The sequence below is a fragment of the Natrix helvetica genome, assembly GCF_964273705.1.
Source record: "Natrix helvetica genome assembly, chromosome: 2".
Lineage (NCBI taxonomy): Eukaryota > Metazoa > Chordata > Lepidosauria > Squamata > Natricidae > Natrix > Natrix helvetica.
Genome location: NC_138552.1, coordinates 194646990 through 194664967, shown reverse-complemented (window position 1 = coordinate 194664967; position 17978 = coordinate 194646990). Strand labels below are relative to the sequence as shown.

Below are 17978 nucleotides of genomic sequence, written 5' to 3'. Positions count from 1 at the left end.
ATCCCTTTTTTGGACATCTTTCATTTCTTCCATCTCATTTTTTATCACCTCATGATTTCTCACTATCAACTCCTGGGTCTTTGTCATAGTTTCCTGTATCATGAGCAGCAGCATCTGCATGGTATGCATATTTAGCATGGAACTTGATCTCTCCACACCAAGCATGCTATCTATTGAATGTTGACTTGACAGGGATCTTGTTGTGGATGCTGGGTTCGATGATGTTTTCTTTCCTATTTTGGTAATGGTTGTTGTGTTTGTCGTCTTCACAGCCCGAAAAGTGTTTTTCCTAAGTGTGTGTGTGTGTGTGTGTGTGTGTGTGTGTGTGTGTAGACACATACATATATATATATACATACATACAATCTACAAAAACAAATGCACACACACACACACACACACACACATACATACAGTACAATATAACCTCCTATCTTCCAAAGTCATTCCCATATACCACTGCATCTTCCTTCTATGTACAGTCCTGATTAATATTTAACATGATTAAATTGACATGGTTCAAGGTTTTATGAAATCATACATAATTCAACATTTCTCATATGAAATCAAAGCTCATTAATACATCTCAATTATTCTTTTCCTATTCTGTCAATAATATTCACCATTGAATTGCTGAGTTTCATCATGGAATTTGCCATTTTGGAGATTTTGTCCCATTTTTCTGATTGAAGAGATTGATGTAATGTATGCTTCATTTTTAAAGCTGAAATTGCTTCATCCAGGCCCAGCATCTTATTTGATGCCTCCAGTAGACTGTTTTCTTTTCCAGCAAGCTGAAGATAGAAAAATGTGAAAATTATGTAAAAAGATATTGTTCTTAAAGCCAAACTACTTTATTAGCCAAAGGAAAAGGCATACAGTGATTGCACTATATTTCTTAATTATTCGGTCTTTAAGTTGCTATTTGCTTCAAATGCAGCTATTCTTACTGCAAATAGCACTTTTTGTGATACAACAACAGCATTATAATATATGATTTTCAGCAAATAAACAGTATAAGAGGAAAGGTTCTGTCAGTTGTTATGTTCTGTCGTAACTTATACAAAGTATCCTATGAATTTCTCCCAAAGTATTTTGCAATAATGGAAAAGACAGGATTTTATCTAGGGTTAGATTTGTACTCCAATACGTGTATATATGAAATCAAACTCTGCCTATTAGAACAAGGGGAAAGAGCTAAACTGATGAATAATACCGTCAGATGTTGTGGAAAAGGTTATTTTCTTATCCCTCAAATTAACCCTGATCCTTAAATGCTATTTTTTTTTTTAAAAAAGAAGAGATGATCCTGGCTATAATTCCATTAATAAACAGCATATTTAACTTAAATGGGTACTTGGGTCCTATTGTAATAAGTAAACTTCTCATAAATTAATATCAAATTATAATTTATCCTTCTATTCTTCTCCCTTTTGTCATATACTCATTTAAAAATCTGCAAACCCAGTGAAATATTTTCTCAGTACTTTCATGAGAATTACAGAAGGCTTACTTAACTAGGTTACTTTAGATGTTTTCAAAAACCCAGATTCAGAGGAAGACCTCAAAAAAGCAAAGCATAGCTCTATTCTTCAATTGACTAGCATAAGAAAAGAGATTACATTTGCAGGTAAATTTAATTTTGATAAAAGGATGAAATATGAATCAATACAAAAGTTTAAAATACAATACAAAATACCAGTTTTATTTTTAAGCACTCATACCTTTATCTTTTTGGGCAGACTGTGAAATATTTGACATAATAATAGCTCCTTCATTAATTCCTCTGTGATTTCAGTATTTTCATGCAATTTCAACATACCATTATCTACTTCCTATAGTTTCTTAAGTGGAATTGGTATAAAATATCTCATGCCACAACATATCCAGATTATTTATAAATAGTGTGTACATGTGAATGCAAGTGTATACATATATGTGCATGCACATGTACATGTAAGAACAGTATTTCCATAGAAGCATTCTAGTTTGATTACAGATGTTCTTTATTACCCACAATTTTCTTACACAAATGATAAAAGAAATCACCTGTTTTTTTAGATTAGATGCAAAATCAATTAGCAGAGAATTCTCTCTTTTTAGTTCAATGTTGTCTTGTTCTTCTTTTTCTAGCATAGCTCTAACTTCAGCTATTCGGCTATTCAATGTAGCGATATTTAAATCAACAGTAGTGCTTCTTTTTTCTAACATGCTAATCTAGAATCAATCAGCAATCATAAACAATAAAAACCAGGGAGCAGATATTTAAAAGAAAGACATACAAATATAAAAATGCTATAATTGTTTAGTTGAGGTACATCACTACAAGAGAGCAAGAAAATATAAGGGAACATCCAGAGAAAAATCAATAAAAAACTTGGATAAGCAATTTCCCTATATCTGTGATGCTCTCAGAAGGCCTGCCTTTTGGAATGAGGAACCATTCCATCAAAGGGCTTGAATATTGACCTTGAGTATAATGGACCTTCTGAAGATCAAAAATTACTGACTAAGTATCAGAAACAAGCAATCTGTAAAGAATATTGGCTTGAGGTTGAACCTTAGAGGAGAACTAGATGTTTTCAAGCATCTGGATTCTTTATAACACAAAAGCAAAGGAAAAATCAGCAGTGGGGAGTGAATGTTTTGACTCAGTTGCACCCATCTGTTATTCTCTGCAAATGTTTCTAATTGCTTTAAAAGGATTTTGTTTAAAAATGAACCTGGATGACGAAGCAGCTAGTACAGGATTTGATGTGCACAGACTGTCACTGGACTAAGTGCTGAGTTATCTTTACACTTTATCTTTAAGTACTTAACTAGTATGCATCATGTTCCTGTACTACCATTATACCTGTAAATATAGAATAAGGATCTGATTTGTTAATCATTAAGTTCAAACTGGTCTGTTTTATAACACATCCAATTAGTGATAATTTAACATAATAGCCATTTATCTGGTAGCAGCAAAATATCAGGCAGCCATTTCCCATCACACTGAAGTATTACTAAAGACACAAGGCATGATTCCTGTGATTCTACACAAATAAGTAAGGAATTGATTGGTAGTTGCATAAAGTTGTATTTTAAGTCCTACACAAGATCATCAACATGTTGCGGTATTTGACTGGTCTAATAGTGATTTTGATATTTTTTAACAGCCAATATAACAATGTTTTATTTAGTCATTCAACCTTATCTTCAAGTTCCTGGAAGGTGCTAATTTCTTGGTCCAGAAGGTCTTGGTGTGTCTTAATCTCAAGTTGCAGTTGCTCTTCCTGATCTTTCACTGTCAGAAATTGAGCAATGCTCGTTGAATGGGTTGTATACATCTCTTCCTTGAGAACTCTTTCCTACAATAAGGAAATTTGAGCTATTCATGAAGTTTCAAAGGAAACATGTACATTTTTAAAAAGCACACCGTCAACCCAAGATATTTAGAGCTATATAAAATAATGAAGCCCTGCAGCAGGCAATTTTCTATGTAAGATGAAGTTAGATAAAGAAATGAATGGCAATCCAGAAAAAAAGAGATGGGTGATATGCATTGATGGCGAGAGAATAAAAAGTGATTGAACCATTTAGAAATCCAAGAATAAATGAGGATAATGAAAGAGTTTGGATTCTTCTGAATAGTTCAATCATAAATATATTCAGATATTGTTTATTCATGGCAAAATGATACAAAGGACTTCTAAATGTGAGAAAGGCCATTTTGGTGGAAGATGTGTATGAACAAAACCTATAAAATCATAAAATATATGCATATAAAAGGACACCTACCGTGTTTCCCCCAAAATAAGACTGGATCTTATTTTCTTCGGAATCCCCCCCCCTGAAATAAGTGCTTGGCCTTATTTTCGGGGAGGTCTTATTATTTTTGAGGTACAAGAGGCGGTGAGCGTGGTCACCTCATGGCTGCTGCTGTGTTGCAATATTTTTGGGGAGGGCTTATTTTCGGGGGAAGGCTTATTTTAGCACATGTGTTCAAAAGTCTGATTGGGCTTATTATCTGGGGAGGTCTTATTTTCGGGGAAACAGGGTAATGCAAAAAGTTAGGATGAAAGCTTAAATTAATAAGTACAATACTGCATCATGTGTTTATAAAGAAAAATATAGTTTCAAAGAATGTAATCAAAGAGAGTCAAGAGTAGAAGAGGCAAACAAAATGCAGAGTAATTTTGATGGAAATAAAAAAAAAAGAAGTGAAAGGCTAAAGGAGCTTCCAGTAAAGTAAATGACATTGAAAATAACATGATGAAATAATTGAAGATGAAATTGAAGTGAGAGAATGCTGGAATCAGTATTTTCAACATTTACATGATAATTATAATAAAATATCAAATAATGAAATAAATGTTATAAATGCTAGTGCCCCCCAAAATAGTGGGAAAAAGTCTAAATGCTTTTTTAAAAAAGTACGATTGCTGCTGCTGCGCTTGGAGAAACATAAAAATAAAGATCTGGTTTTGTAATAGAATGGCTATGTAAGTTGTTTAATATTTGCAACAACAGCACAATAATCCCTGCTGATTAGAAATGTTTGGGTATATATAGAAAAAGTTAATAAATAATCCACAAGGTGATTAATTTTACTGATCTGAAATGGCCAGTTATGCAAATTGAATAAAATACATTTGTTAACTGTGCTCAGGAAAGTATTTGGCAGAATTTGACCAAAAGAGTGTTTTAAAAAAGGTGACACTAACCAAAATGTGATATATTATGTCATCAGGAGATGCACTGATAAGATTTTTCCTTTTCAAAAGTGAAATGTATGAATGTGAGAAACGACATTAACTTTAACTCAGTTCCTCCATTAGGCAGGCCCATCTAGTCTTTATCTACGCTACAGTTCCTAATTAACACTAATTAATAAAGAAGAGAGCATTCTTCATCCTGTGTAATAGTCTTCTCACTGAGATCCTAGTTTAGGATTTCTGTCTTTTGAAAACATACAAGGCCACTTCAAATGTATACAAGTCATCCCATATTCTTAACCAGCTCTTCTTGTATCATGGGGTTTAGATCATTCTGAGCATGACTTTCTTTTTATTTAAAAGTTACTATATTTTGCTTTATTTTTATAATAGAGAATTATTTAAGCATTAATATCATTGGCATGACACAAATATATAAAAAATGTAGGCAAAATTTTGTCCCTTGAGAGGAAAAGGGAGAATGAATATTCAACTGGCCTATTTGTAGCAAGAAATAGAACAGCCTATATTAATATATATTTTACTGGAATACAGATGGTAGATAAAAAAGCACACTTAAAAAAAATCAAAACCAGTAGAAGCCCGTATATTTCCTCACATACTGTCAACTAAATATGTATGTTCTTATTGTGGATGAGATTAATATTTTTCTTACAATGTTTGTTTGTTTGACAAGTTCCATAAACCTGGATTGCAAGAGATTATTTTCCTTGGTCAAAGTTGCATAATCATCGGCTATTTTACTTCGTAAGAGACGGTCCTGTTCTGCCAATAGCTCTCGTTCACGAATTTGATGGTGCAGAAAAGATATCTCATTCCTAGAGTAATAAAAAAAATACAATTTCCACAGTTTGCTATCATTCTGATGCCATAGGCCCCACACATGCACAGAATTACTTAAAAAGGCACATCGGAATCAAAAATAAAATAAATAAAGTAACAGAGCTTCATGGAAGATTAATAATTAGAACATAATATAATCAGATTCAAAGCTCCCGTGAAACAGTGCCTCTGCCAGTCATATAAATACCATTAAAAAAAATGTAAAGCATGATAGTCTCAGCACAGAATTCTGTAATTATAGGGTTCTACTTGAAAAGATTTCATTTCAAACATTTACCATAGTTTCCTAGTCAAGCCTCCAGACAAAACCTCAATATGCTAAATCTATTGGGAGGAACTATGAATGAATATTTTTTCTGTGCTTCTAGCACTAATACTATAACAAATTAACAATTTAAGTAGGGGATCGCACCAGTTATAAATACTTGCAAGGTTGAATATGGTATTAGTTTATCTAGCCTTCATTTTCTCCAAAATTCATTAATTAGTACCGTAATTCACGAGCAATTTGATCATGCATTGCTGCTGTTTTCTTAAGGATTTTTTCTTCCATTTCATGTACAGCAGACTGCATTTCCAAGAATTCTTTTTTCTTTTCAGAAAGCTGCAACTCCATTGCCTTTTGCTGCTCCAACTGTTGCGTCCCCTTGATTTAAATATAACATGTGGTAGCATATAAATATTTTACAGAATTGTAATTCAAAAATAGTTGAGGGTCATTTTATCACAGAACAAGATTCATGAAATAATTAGTCATATATCTAAACTTAAACTTTGAAATTCTTGCTTTTTTGTTTTTCAAATATTTACAAATAACTTTTCCAAAGGAGGGAGGGGGGGAGGGAAGGAAGGAAGGATCTTTTTAACAGGAATTTCTAGATAGATTTCATCATATTGCTATCTGTCTTTCCAGGATAACAACTCTGAGATACCCTGAAAATGAGAGAGAAAAATACAGGATCATGTTCTTGTTTGTTTATATAAAACTCCACAAAAAGATATGTTTGATATTACATGCCCAGTTCAGGTTAGAAAATAAGGTAATATGATCTACCATAGATCCTAGGCGCTCTTGCATACTACAAATTTTATGCTATCTGATTTATCAAGGCATTAAAAGATTTTGTCTTCTAACAACTCTCTTAATGATGATTTGGAGAAAGAATTGGGAGTGTTCAAGAGGCCATTAGTGTCTTACAAAAGGCGGGTGAACGGAGAAGGCAGACTCAGGCTCATTAACAACAGTCTTTATTCAGTGACTGCTACCTACAATCCAGTGAAGGTTCTGTCCAGCAGCAGCCCTTTTATAGTGTAGAACCTATAGTGAAGGTCTGTCCAGCAGGGCCTTTGGTCAATCATATTTAAATGAGTTCCTGCTGGTAGTAGAGGACCTTGGTGGAAACTTCATGCATTCAAGGTACTTAACATATGCAAAATACTTAATACTTAACAGAATATATATTGCTTCTCTTGTCACAGTTCTCAAAACATTTGTTCCATGACTTGCAGTAATGGAAGAATAGACTTGTTTATACAGGGGACGAAAAATGTGGCAACAATAGAATATGATGGACCACAACTGATGTCAGAATTTGCTTTCAATGGCTTTGCAAGGAAAGTCTTTTCTTAATTGTCTTAGAAGACTGTAAAGGAACTTTGTGTGTTTAGAGGAATTTTTCTTCCCTAGTCAAAAAGTGTCTCTGAACATTGATGACATGAAATAGAAGGAATCCTACCCAAGGAATGTTTTTTTTTTGCTTTTGTTATATACCAACCTGGCATTCAAAAACAATAGCAGAACTCTAGGATCTGATTGTCTGCCACATAAGAAGCCAAGAACTGGACAACACACCAACAAACAGCAAAACCAGTGTCTGAGATTCACACTCAGATCTCCATCATATCTCACTCTGCCCATTGCTATTGAAATAGTCCAGCTTGCTCCCTCAGCATCCCAGCATCCCACTCCTCATGACATTATTCTATTAGCCATAAACATTTTTTCAGAAATCCAATTGGTTCCTGTTTCCCAAGTTTGCCAGCCTCATAGCGCTTGACCGATGTACAGAAACAATGATGGCCATTATGAATGCATCCACTTATTAGACAAATGAAATATAAATTAAAGTCTTCCAGCTCTATAATTCTGTGTATATATTACTGTTTTTAGAAAAAAAGAGATCAATCATATTAGAATGTGATAAACTATAAAATAACCAATACCTTTGTTTTTAGCATAAGGATAGTTTGTTCTTTGTTTTTCAGATTCATTTGTTGTTCTTCCAGTTCCTGCTTAGCATATGAGATCTCAAATTGTTTTACAGAGATTTGCTCATCTTTCTCTGCTTTCTTTCTCTTCCATTGTCTGATTTCATCTATCAAACCCTGTTTCTCTTTTAAATACTGCTCTGAAAGTAGAATTTATAATGAAATTCTTGCCAGCATGAGATAATTAATGCTTTTCATACTTTTAATAAAAAGCTCACTTCGGTTGTGATCAAATTAACATAGTTGTAGATTAAAATTAGATTAAATTAACTCAGAACTTCAAAACCTTTAGCACAAAATTAGATATAGAATCCAAGGAAAAATGAGGAAAAGGACATTTTGTCATGAATAAATAATTTATTTTGTGCATTATCTATTTTATCTATTCATAGGGAAATAAACAACTAAGCTGGATGTTTTGTCTGATTGATGTCATGGGGATGGTTATGGTAGACTGCTTCAGCAAAAAACAAAGGTCCTATAACATCTGAAAAATAACTGTGGTGGTTTTAACCAATGATTCATACATGCTGGTTTGTGGATAATTGGTAAACTATGGAAACCACGAGGTTATTTGATGCAAATTTTCTGTATTAACAGGCCAGAACCTATTGGTGACTCAACAATATCAACAAAATAGAAGATTTTGTTCTCTGTAATATTAATACCCTAAATGTGATTTAGTTCCATCTCTTTTTAAGTGTCTTTAGGTAAGCAAGGGCTGGTGGCCAATGTGCTAGTGAATGAGAGCTGCTATTCATCTGCTGTCTTATATAGTATCTATATATCATACCAAGTTATCATTTGGTTTGCCTATTTGTATCTTGGAATGATATCTAAGTTCTGATAATTGTGGATTAGTTAATAAATCATGGTTAAATAAGTATTTCAGATTTACTGTAACAACTACTGATTTACAACAGAAGTCTGTACAATGCCACTACTTAGAACGCTACTTTTCTCCATTTCTCCTGAAATTGACATACCGTATACAATTGATAGTAACACCTGATTTTCTCCTAGATTCATTCTGTCTAAGCACCCTCTAGTGGAAAGCATTAATAAGGCTCTATCTTTTCTAAACCCAAAGACTCAACAAACAAGACTGTATTATTTAGAGATCAAGGGAGCAGATTTTAGTTCATCTCCACTTCATGTATTTGAACTGCCCTTTGAAGACTAATTTACAATCCTTATTCAACATATCCATATTTTCTTTTAGAATTTGGTCTGCCTAATTGAAAGTAAGAAAGAAAACATACTACTATCTCCTGAAGATACCATTTGCAGCAATAATATACAAATTTACCACAGGATGGTGCTATTTTGAAAAAAAAAGTGTCACCTGAAGCTTAACTGAAATATTATTTGGCTTTTTTAAAATGGGCATTGTCAGCAGTCAACAGTTTCAATAAGCTATATTCATTATGAATTTAGAATGAAATTAAAAATCTGTCTTCGTCTGTCTTTCCTTCTATATTTGCTGTTTGGCTTTCTTGTCTGCTTAAATAATTGTTTCTATTTGCTAAATAGCATAAGCATATGAAAGATATTGAAAATATTGCCAGTAGTTCTTTAAAATAATCTTTAGTATGTCTTTACTAAGGCTATGCCTTGGTGATAAATTCACGATGCTGCACATCTTACAGAGAAAATAATGATTATAGTACTATTATCTAAAAAAGAATTTCCCCCCAAGCACAGTAATTATTAGAATTTATTAGAGGTTTAAGTATCTTGAATGGTTTTAGTAAAGTTTCTTATTCTTTATTATTTCAAAAGAACAATACCATAGCTGGACATATGCAACACCTTTTTTCCTCCTTTTAGTAGGGAGTTTGGAGATTATTTTGCACTGAAAATGATTTGGAATAAAATTTTCTGAGCCCTTCACACACACACACACCAAAATTAGAAGTCAACAAAAAAATCCAAAAAATAGTACCATGGGAAAATCTAGATAATTTTGATAATGCTGAAAAAATGATTACCATTGGCCATACTGATTTGATTATTAAGTTGATTTCTTTCCATCATCAAAATGTTTAAACCACCTTTCTTTCGCTTCAGCTCCAGATCAAGGTTATCAGCCTTACACTGCATTGTCTACAGAACAATAAAAATACAGTGAGTTATAGTTATAAAATTATAGTTACACTGAAATAACAGAGAAGCTGAGTTCATTTTAAATACATGTTCTAATAAACTGGATTTCAGACTTCCTGTAATATTGAAAAATATTGAAAAATATTTTCATATGGGAATCTTTGACTTTTGACTGTAATTGAGCCTAGCAATTCCAGTTGTAAGTTCTGACAGACAAGTTGGATCATCAAATAACTAGACTCAATTTTACAACCTTTTTTGTGGTGGTTGTTAACCACGTGCAACATTAAGCAAACTCATTGTTCACTATGGTGGGTTTTTTCCAACAACAAAATGTAAATACCAGCTTCCAGGAAAAAAAATACCATAGTGGTCATGTGATCACAAGGCACTGCAAACAACTCTAAATGTGGGGCAGTTGCCAAGCATCTAAAATGTGGTCACATCATAACCTCAGAAGTGGATTATATGTATGTTTTAGAGTTCCATTAACTTTGAATGGTCCACTAAGTGACTGGTCATAAGTTGAGCACCTGTACATATATTTCAAATGCATTAGTTGGTAGTTAGTCTCCTGTTTTCCTTGTGTTTTCATTTTTGTTAGCAAGTCCTCAATTCACAATAGATTAGTCCTTTCACTTTCCTCTATTACTAACCCACTAAGTATAAGTAAATATGCAAAGAATTACTTTGCCATTAGTTGTCAAACAGAGATAAAAATTACCTGTAGGTTTTGTAGCATATGTTCCATTTCACATGCAAGGAGAGGCTGAGTATTAATTGCTTTTTTAGTCTGCTCCCGAGTAATAACAAAATGTTAAGGCAAAAGGATGAAATATCAACTGAATAACTTTAAATAAAATTTTAAATAGAAAATAACTGAGCAATTCTCATTCGGTTCCACATTAACAAAATATCTGAGTCCAAAGTTACAAACAATCTTTTGAATATCCTACCCCTATAATTCTTTAAGTCGTATGTTTTAGTTAACCATACTCAGAAATGCATAGGATATAGAAACTTAGCTTCCAATTCAAGGAAATAAATTTGCTGTTGAAGATTCTTGATGTATTCAGATTCTATGCATAGTGATGTATTTTCCATTTCTAAAAGCAAAATGAAATAAAATAAAATGTAACTTATAAAGTTGTATTTCTTTTGATTTGTTAAAAAAAAGTTTTACTCTTATACTGTACTTAATTCTTACAGGGACAGGATAGATAGAAGCTTAAAAGTAACGTTAGAAAGTATTACTTAGAGAAAGAGTAGTGGAAGCTTGGAACTAATTTTCAGTGGGACAATCATCAGTAACTGAGTTTAAATATGCTTGGGATAAACACACATCAATCATCTGATAAAAATTAGAAAAATAAATACTAAAATAAAAACAATAATAAATAATAAAATAAGACAACCAACCCCCCCTCAAAGGGCAGTCCTGATGGGCTGCTAGGTCTTTTTCTGCCATCAGTTTTCTATATTTCTAGAGTTCTCAGACAACCATTTTGATGCGATGCTCTGGATAAGCCAATGATGTGCAACAGGGAATTTTAGCCTCTATTGTACTTTATTTTTACCTATTTGCAAAGCATTCATGGGGGTGGGGAGGAAGGATGTCAAAGAAGGTAAAATAATGATAACACTGTTATGGGTGTTTTAAAGTACCCCCATGTAATTCTGTATCCATCCTTACTATTCTTCCCCTCTATATTAAAAAAAAAATCAGCAGCATCTTCTAATCCTTGAGCCCAAGCTACAATCCTTACCAGATATTAAGTAAATTGTGCAACCACTGCATTAAAAAAAAATTCCAATAATTTTTTTCAAGTTGCATCAACCAAGCTTCACAATAGTTCTAGATTCTCACAGCACTTAAAAATATTTTAAAGATTTTTCCTCAGAACATTAATATTTATGTCAACTCTTCTCTTTGACCTATCACTACAATCTCTAATATACTTATTCCAGAATTCTGTCACTTCAAATTCAAATTATTTCCCCTTTTTATTTTCAATGCCATTCCTTTGGAGGCTTCTTGTTAGCTCCCAACAATCAATCTTCTATGCACATGTTTTTCTCATACACAATTTCTTTTTATTACATCATGCCAGCAAGCAGTCGTTTTCATACTCCAAATTAATTTATCAGACTTCCATGGCATTATGTAAAATAATGCTTTTCACCTATGTTAAACAGCTTCTAAATCTATTTCCTTTCCATCTGGGAGGTTAATCTGTCTTTTAAAAAATTTTGACTTAAAAAGTAGAAATGATTTATCCTTTCATTTTCTGCAGTCATTCTAATTTAATCCCATTTTGTACAAAGGCAAATTTTTCCTAAAGAAATACCTGTTCTATGGTCATAATTTCTCATCACTGTTGAATCCTTCACTAATTTTCTCAAAACAGTTAAATCAACCATGCTTTAAATCTATATTTGTCTGGAATGGTATAGGGTCTCCTGCATGAGGATGGAGTTGGGCTAGAAGACCTCCAAGAACCCTTCCAACTCTGCTATTCTGTTATATTCACTCCCTTGCCATGTCTATGTATGAACTGAAACTCACATTTGAAAGAAACAGATTTTTTCCCCTACAAAAGTATCAACTAACCCACCTAATTCTAAGTCCTTAATGGCCAAATCATGTACATTTATTTATCAAAGTCATCTAAGAGAAAAATCCCCTTCCATCACATTCATTCAGAATCAGGAATTTGGGGAGGGGGAGTCAAAAGTCAGGATGATGACCACAATCATATGATAACCATGGATTTTTACGTACATCCTGATTCTTGTAAAAAAATGGGCAGGGTTTTCATTGCACAGTTGCAACCACCACCTTGGCATACAACCCATGCCCATATGCAACATTCCCTGCCATTGATAAAGACAGTATCAGTCAGTTTTGGAACATTTTGTCCAAAAACTAGGCATTTCACAAAAGTCTAGTTTTACCAAAGTTTTCTCAAGCCATTCCATATAATTCAGTAGGATTTCTAGAATTCAACATACAATACTCATATGTCACCATCTATATAGTGGTATATACAGTGTATTAGAAATATACTCAATAAGAACCAGTTGGTGTAGTAGTGGTTAAGGCATCAGGATAGAAATCAAAAGACTGTAACTTCTAGTCTCATTCTGGACACAAAGGCAGGTGGATGACTTTGGGCCAATCACTTGACTTTGGGCCAATCACTTTCTCTCAGGCTTCTGAAAAATCTTGCCAAGAAAATTGCAGGGTCTTGTTCCGGCAATCTCTGAGACTTGGACATGACTGACAAGAGCAGAAAATAAGCCACTTTACTCCAGCAATCAAAAAAATCCTTTCATTAATAAAAGTTATCATTGGAAATCCATTGTTCACAAAATAATTAAAATAATAAAAAATAAAATCAGAAGATGATTTCCCCCATTTTATAAAATGTACATTTTCGAATTGAAGTTGTAACCCATCTGCCCCAAATTAGTATTTTTTAAAATAATGCCATGGTGGCTTTTATGGATGGGGAGATATTGCTAAATGACTGACGCAAAATTATCACTTGAGTTTTTTTGCCCAAATAAGAAACTGATTATGAATGTGCCAGGTTCCAATCTGTCACTCTTCATCTCCAATCATGTCCAACCACTAGCAGCTTTGCAGAAATGGTTTCATTATGCAATAAATTTATGAATGTCCCTTTGGAATATTTGATATTTTCTTTAAAAGGAAGTGGTAATATAAACTGAATAAACAGAGTAAAATTCTATATCTATTGAGAAGAAACTTCCAATGAGTTCCACAGGCTTTCTCCTTAGTAAGTACTGTGGAAAATTATGACCCAGCCCTCTCCCAGAAAAATGAAATATCGTAGGAAGTATTGAAAAGGCAGAATATTATATTTCCCTGGGTGTGAAAAGGAAGAAACATGTTTTAAATTGAGAATAGCTCCCTGTAGCTTCCTGCCTCCACCCACTTTGTCAATGGACCATTAAGAAGGCCAAGCCAGTCCCTTTACATAATAAAGAGTCTCCCCTTCAGCTCCAGGGGGATGGGATTAAGGCATGATAATATTGGCCCTTTACCCAACTCACCACATGGCATCTGAGAACTCAACCAAACCTGGATTCAAAACGCAGCCTAGAGAGTTGCCTCTGCATGGCCCCATGGGAGTTTGACAACCAATCAGAAGACAAGTTCAAGATCAAAGGCCAGAGAGGGCATAAAACCAGCATCTGTCCTTCCTTCTCTTCTTCTTCCCAACATTGAAGCATGTGATCACCTTTTCTGTTCAGGACTCAAGCCATGTGGTCCTGTCCACCATTAAACCATCTTTCCAAGCAGCCTCCATGTCTCCAGTGTCTTTTTCCCCACTTGGAGCCGAACCCAGAAGGACATTTCTTTCAACAATACAAGAGAATAAGTTGTTGTTGCTGTTGTTGCTTTAATTGGACATATACAAATGCTCCCAATTTGCATTCTGGACATTTTCACTATAGATGTTTTGTTAAAAGCCAATAACCCTATCAAAAATCTTTCATTTTACTAAAAATAATGCAAGATTATTCACTTTAAATTTATTGGTAATTTAAGAAGTTAAGCCAGTCCCTTATAGTACTGATATTTTATACTACCCTGCTGTTGCAATTTTTTTTCAAAATTTAATTTTGAGGGAATAAATGGGGAACTCATCAAATTTGCAGATGACTCCAAGCTGGCAGGAATAGCCAACACTCCAGAAGATAGGCTTAAGATACAGAAGGATCTTGACAAACTTGAACATTGGGCACTATTTAATAAAATGAAATTCAATGGTGAAAAGAGTAAGGTTCTACATTTAGGCAACAAAAACGGAATGCACAGGTACAGTATAGGTGGTACCGTGCTCAATAGTAGTAACTGTGAGAGGGATCTTGGAGTTCTAGTGGACAACCATTTAAATATGAGCCAGCAGTGTGCAGCAGCTGCCAAAAAAGCCAACACAGTTCTAGGCTGCATCAACAGAGGGATAGAATCAAGATCACGTGAAGTGTTAATACCACTTTATAATGCCTTGGTAAGGCCACACTTGGAATACTGCATTCAGTTCTGGTCGCCACGATGTAAAAAAGATGTGGAGACTCTAGAAAGAGTGCAGAGAAGAGCAACAAAGATGATTAGGGGACTGGAGACTAAAACATATGAAGAACGGTTGCAGGAACTAGGTATGTCTAGCTTAAGAGAAAGAAGGACTAGGGGAGACATGATAGCAGTGTTCCAATATCTCAGGGGTTGCCACAAAGAAGAGGGAGTCAAGCTATTCTCCAAGGCACCTGTGGACAGAACAAGAAGCAATGGGTGGAAACTAATCAAGGAGAGAAGCAACTTAGAACTGAGGAGAAACTTCCTGACAGTTAGAACAATTAATCAGTGGAACAGCTTGCCTCCAGAAGTTGTGAATGCCCCAACACTGGAAGTCTTTAAGAAGATGTTGGATAGCCATTTGTCTGGAACGGTATAGGGTTTCCTGCCTAGGCAGGGGGTTGGACTAGAAGACCTCCAAGGTCCCTTCCAACTCTACTATTGTATTGTATTGTATTGTAATTTGTCTCCATTTCTGCTGATCCTCTATCAAACAAAATGAATATGTCTTTTAAAGAGAGGAAGGTTTACAAGTCAAATCAGGCTAATTTAAAGCAATAAATTAATACCAATCTAGTTAAATGATGATCCACTTTTAAATCTTTCCATCAGGATTGATCCTGCAATCAGACCCTTTCTTATTTCATTCCCAAGTACTTCAGCCCCGACCATAAATTATATTTTTAAGGTCTCTTGCAGGGGGGGAAAAGGTTACAAGACACAAATTGAATCACTGCAACACAATTACTAGAAAGCTGGGCTCCCACAGATGCAAATGCACGACCCTTGGCCTACAAACCACAGTAGTTAAGCTACATTTAAGCTACAGCACCGGGCCAGTCCCTTCAGTCTTTAAAGTGGCTTATAATTTTGTTTGTGGTAAACCGTGCGCATTTTGCACCCTCCATTTTTCCTTTGCGGTTTGTTTGAGGTTTGTTAATCACGGGTGATGATGGACGAGTGGGGTTGTTTAAACCCAGCACGAGAAAATGGATTCAGAGAGGGTTCGTTTTGTTAACAGTTGCTAACGACACAACTTTCTCGGCACGGACGTCAATGAGTTCTTACAGAGAGAGCAGAAGCAGGCTTGTCTCGCGATTAACCGCAAGGAGGGAGCTGTTTTCTTGGAGCGCTTTCTTGGTCGCTCAACACCACGAAGGGACGGCGTAGGGAAGGGAAAGGCAGTGGCAGGCACAGAAAAGGACCGAAACTCTTTTACCTTTCTGGAGCAAGTTCAGCTCTCCAGGAAAAGTCAATGCAACCGACTGGCGGCTCTTCGTCTCCACGGCAACCTCACAGCTTTAGCCAACTTTCCTTGGGAGCCGAAGCCAAAACGTCAGAGGGCGGCAACGGAGGCAGGGCCGGGCGGGGGGTAAGCAACGAGGGAGAAAAGGCAAGCGAGGTTTCGTGCCGCGTTTTCCTCAATTTCCTTAAGACATTTGCAAAACCAAACAAGCCGGGCGTCCCCTTCAAAAAGCCGGTTCCTTGGTTCTGAAGTAAAGGTACTTCGTCGTCTTAGTCTATAGAGATTCTCAGTCATCCAGGTCGTGGTTGTCCCAAAGGTGCTTTTTTTAAACAAAGAGGCAAGAACCGGACTTTTTGGTTTTTCTTTGAAGACGTTTCACTTCTCATCCAAGAAGCTTCTTCAGCTGTGACTGAATGGTGGGGAATGGAAAGATTTATATTAATTGCAGACAGCTGGTCATTTGCATCCTTTTAGAGGGTGGTTGGGACACTTGGAGGTTTATCTGTGTCCTCAGGGTCACCAGAGTAGTGCTCCTAGTTCCTATATTCTGCAATTTTTCTGGAAATCCATTCCTACTCCCAACCATTCAAAGAGTGTTCAGCCCAAATTGTCTTCTTAGTGTCTATGGAGATTCTCAGTCATCCAGGTCATGATTGTCCCAAAAGTGCTTTTTTCAGGTGGCATGGTTTTTCTTTGAAGACATTTCACTTCTTATCCAAGAAGCTTCTTCAGATGTAAAGAATGGATGAGAAGCAAAATGTCTTCAAAGAAGAGAGAAAGTCCAGTTGCTTCTGGGGGAAAAAAAGCACCTCTGGGATCTTCTTAACACGAAGCCTGGCTTCCATAAAGCTGAGCTGCTCACAGGTGCAACCACTTTCCAATGGAAGGCCCTTTCCCTGAAATTGCAGGATTCTCCCACCCACCCACCCTCATCACCCTCCAGGTGTGGCAAAAAAGGCAGGTCTGCTCAGCTCAGACTTTGGTGTCGTGTCTCGTTTCCCCATGATCCTCAGGCAGCTGAGCCAATTTGCTTCCATCTCGAGTATGGTGGCAAATGAGCGCCAGAACTCAGCTGGCTTTGTCTCTTTCATCTCATCACAGGCCTCATCCCCGTACAGGTAGAATCAGCAATCCTTAGATGAGTAGTAGTTAAGTACAGGTAGTCCTCGACTTATGACAACAGCGGAGCCCAAAATTTCAGTTGTTAAGTGAGACAGTTAAGTGAGTTTTGCTCCATTTTAAGGCCTTTCTTACCACATTTGTTAAGTTAATCACTGCAGTTGTTATGTTAGTAATCCAGTTAAGTGAATCTGGCTTCCCCATTGACTTTGTCAGAGGGTCGCAATTGGTGATCACATGACATTGGGATGCAGCAACGATCATAAGTATGAACCAATTGCCAAGCATCTGAATTTGGATCACGTGACCATGCTGCAAAGTTCATAACTGTGAAAAACGGTCATGTCACTTTTTTTAGTGCCAGCGTAACTTTGAACAGTCACTAAATAAACTGTTGTAAGTCGAGGACTACCTGTACGAACAGAATGCAAGCAATCCAAAGGTTTGCAGTTTCATCTGACAGTCTGGTCATGCTTTGCTTTGTCTTTACAATGGATAAAACAAACCTGAAGGAGTGCAGGGCATTGTTCAAACTCAAACTCCTTGAGTCAGACTGAATAAATTGGGC

The 17978-nt window shown here is 35.5% G+C and overlaps 1 protein-coding gene across 2 annotated transcripts; it reads right to left on the bottom strand.

The window, feature by feature from the left end:
- Positions 1-433: 433 nt before the first annotated feature.
- LOC309386746 (uncharacterized protein) lies at positions 434-16442 on the bottom strand. Of its 2 annotated transcripts, none has more exons than XM_081942498.1 (10): positions 16265-16442; positions 10954-11044; positions 10663-10741; positions 9824-9938; positions 7788-7972; positions 6056-6210; positions 5377-5539; positions 3195-3353; positions 2050-2217; positions 434-794 (listed from the first exon to the last, which is right to left on the bottom strand). In XM_081942498.1, the coding sequence occupies exons 2-10, from the start codon at positions 11040-11042 to the stop codon at positions 591-593; spliced, it is 1317 nt and encodes a 438-aa protein (XP_081798624.1). In that variant the 5' UTR covers positions 11043-11044; positions 16265-16442; the 3' UTR covers positions 434-590. The 2 variants fall into 2 exon arrangements, with proteins under 2 accessions (XP_081798624.1, XP_081798623.1); XM_081942497.1 differs by lacking the exon at positions 16265-16442 and adding an exon at positions 14019-14052.
- Positions 16443-17978: the final 1536 nt, after the last annotated feature.

Bases quoted from the DNA above. Each gene is read 5' to 3' on its own strand.
- LOC309386746 (XM_081942497.1), bottom strand. The intron at 6,211-7,787 runs GTATTGGTTATT...ATTTAAATCAAG, and splicing joins TCCTTATGCTAAAAACAAAG to GGGACGCAACAGTTGGAGCA. The intron at 2,218-3,194 runs GTTGAATGACTA...GATTGATTCTAG, and splicing joins TCCAGGAACTTGAAGATAAG to ATTAGCATGTTAGAAAAAAG.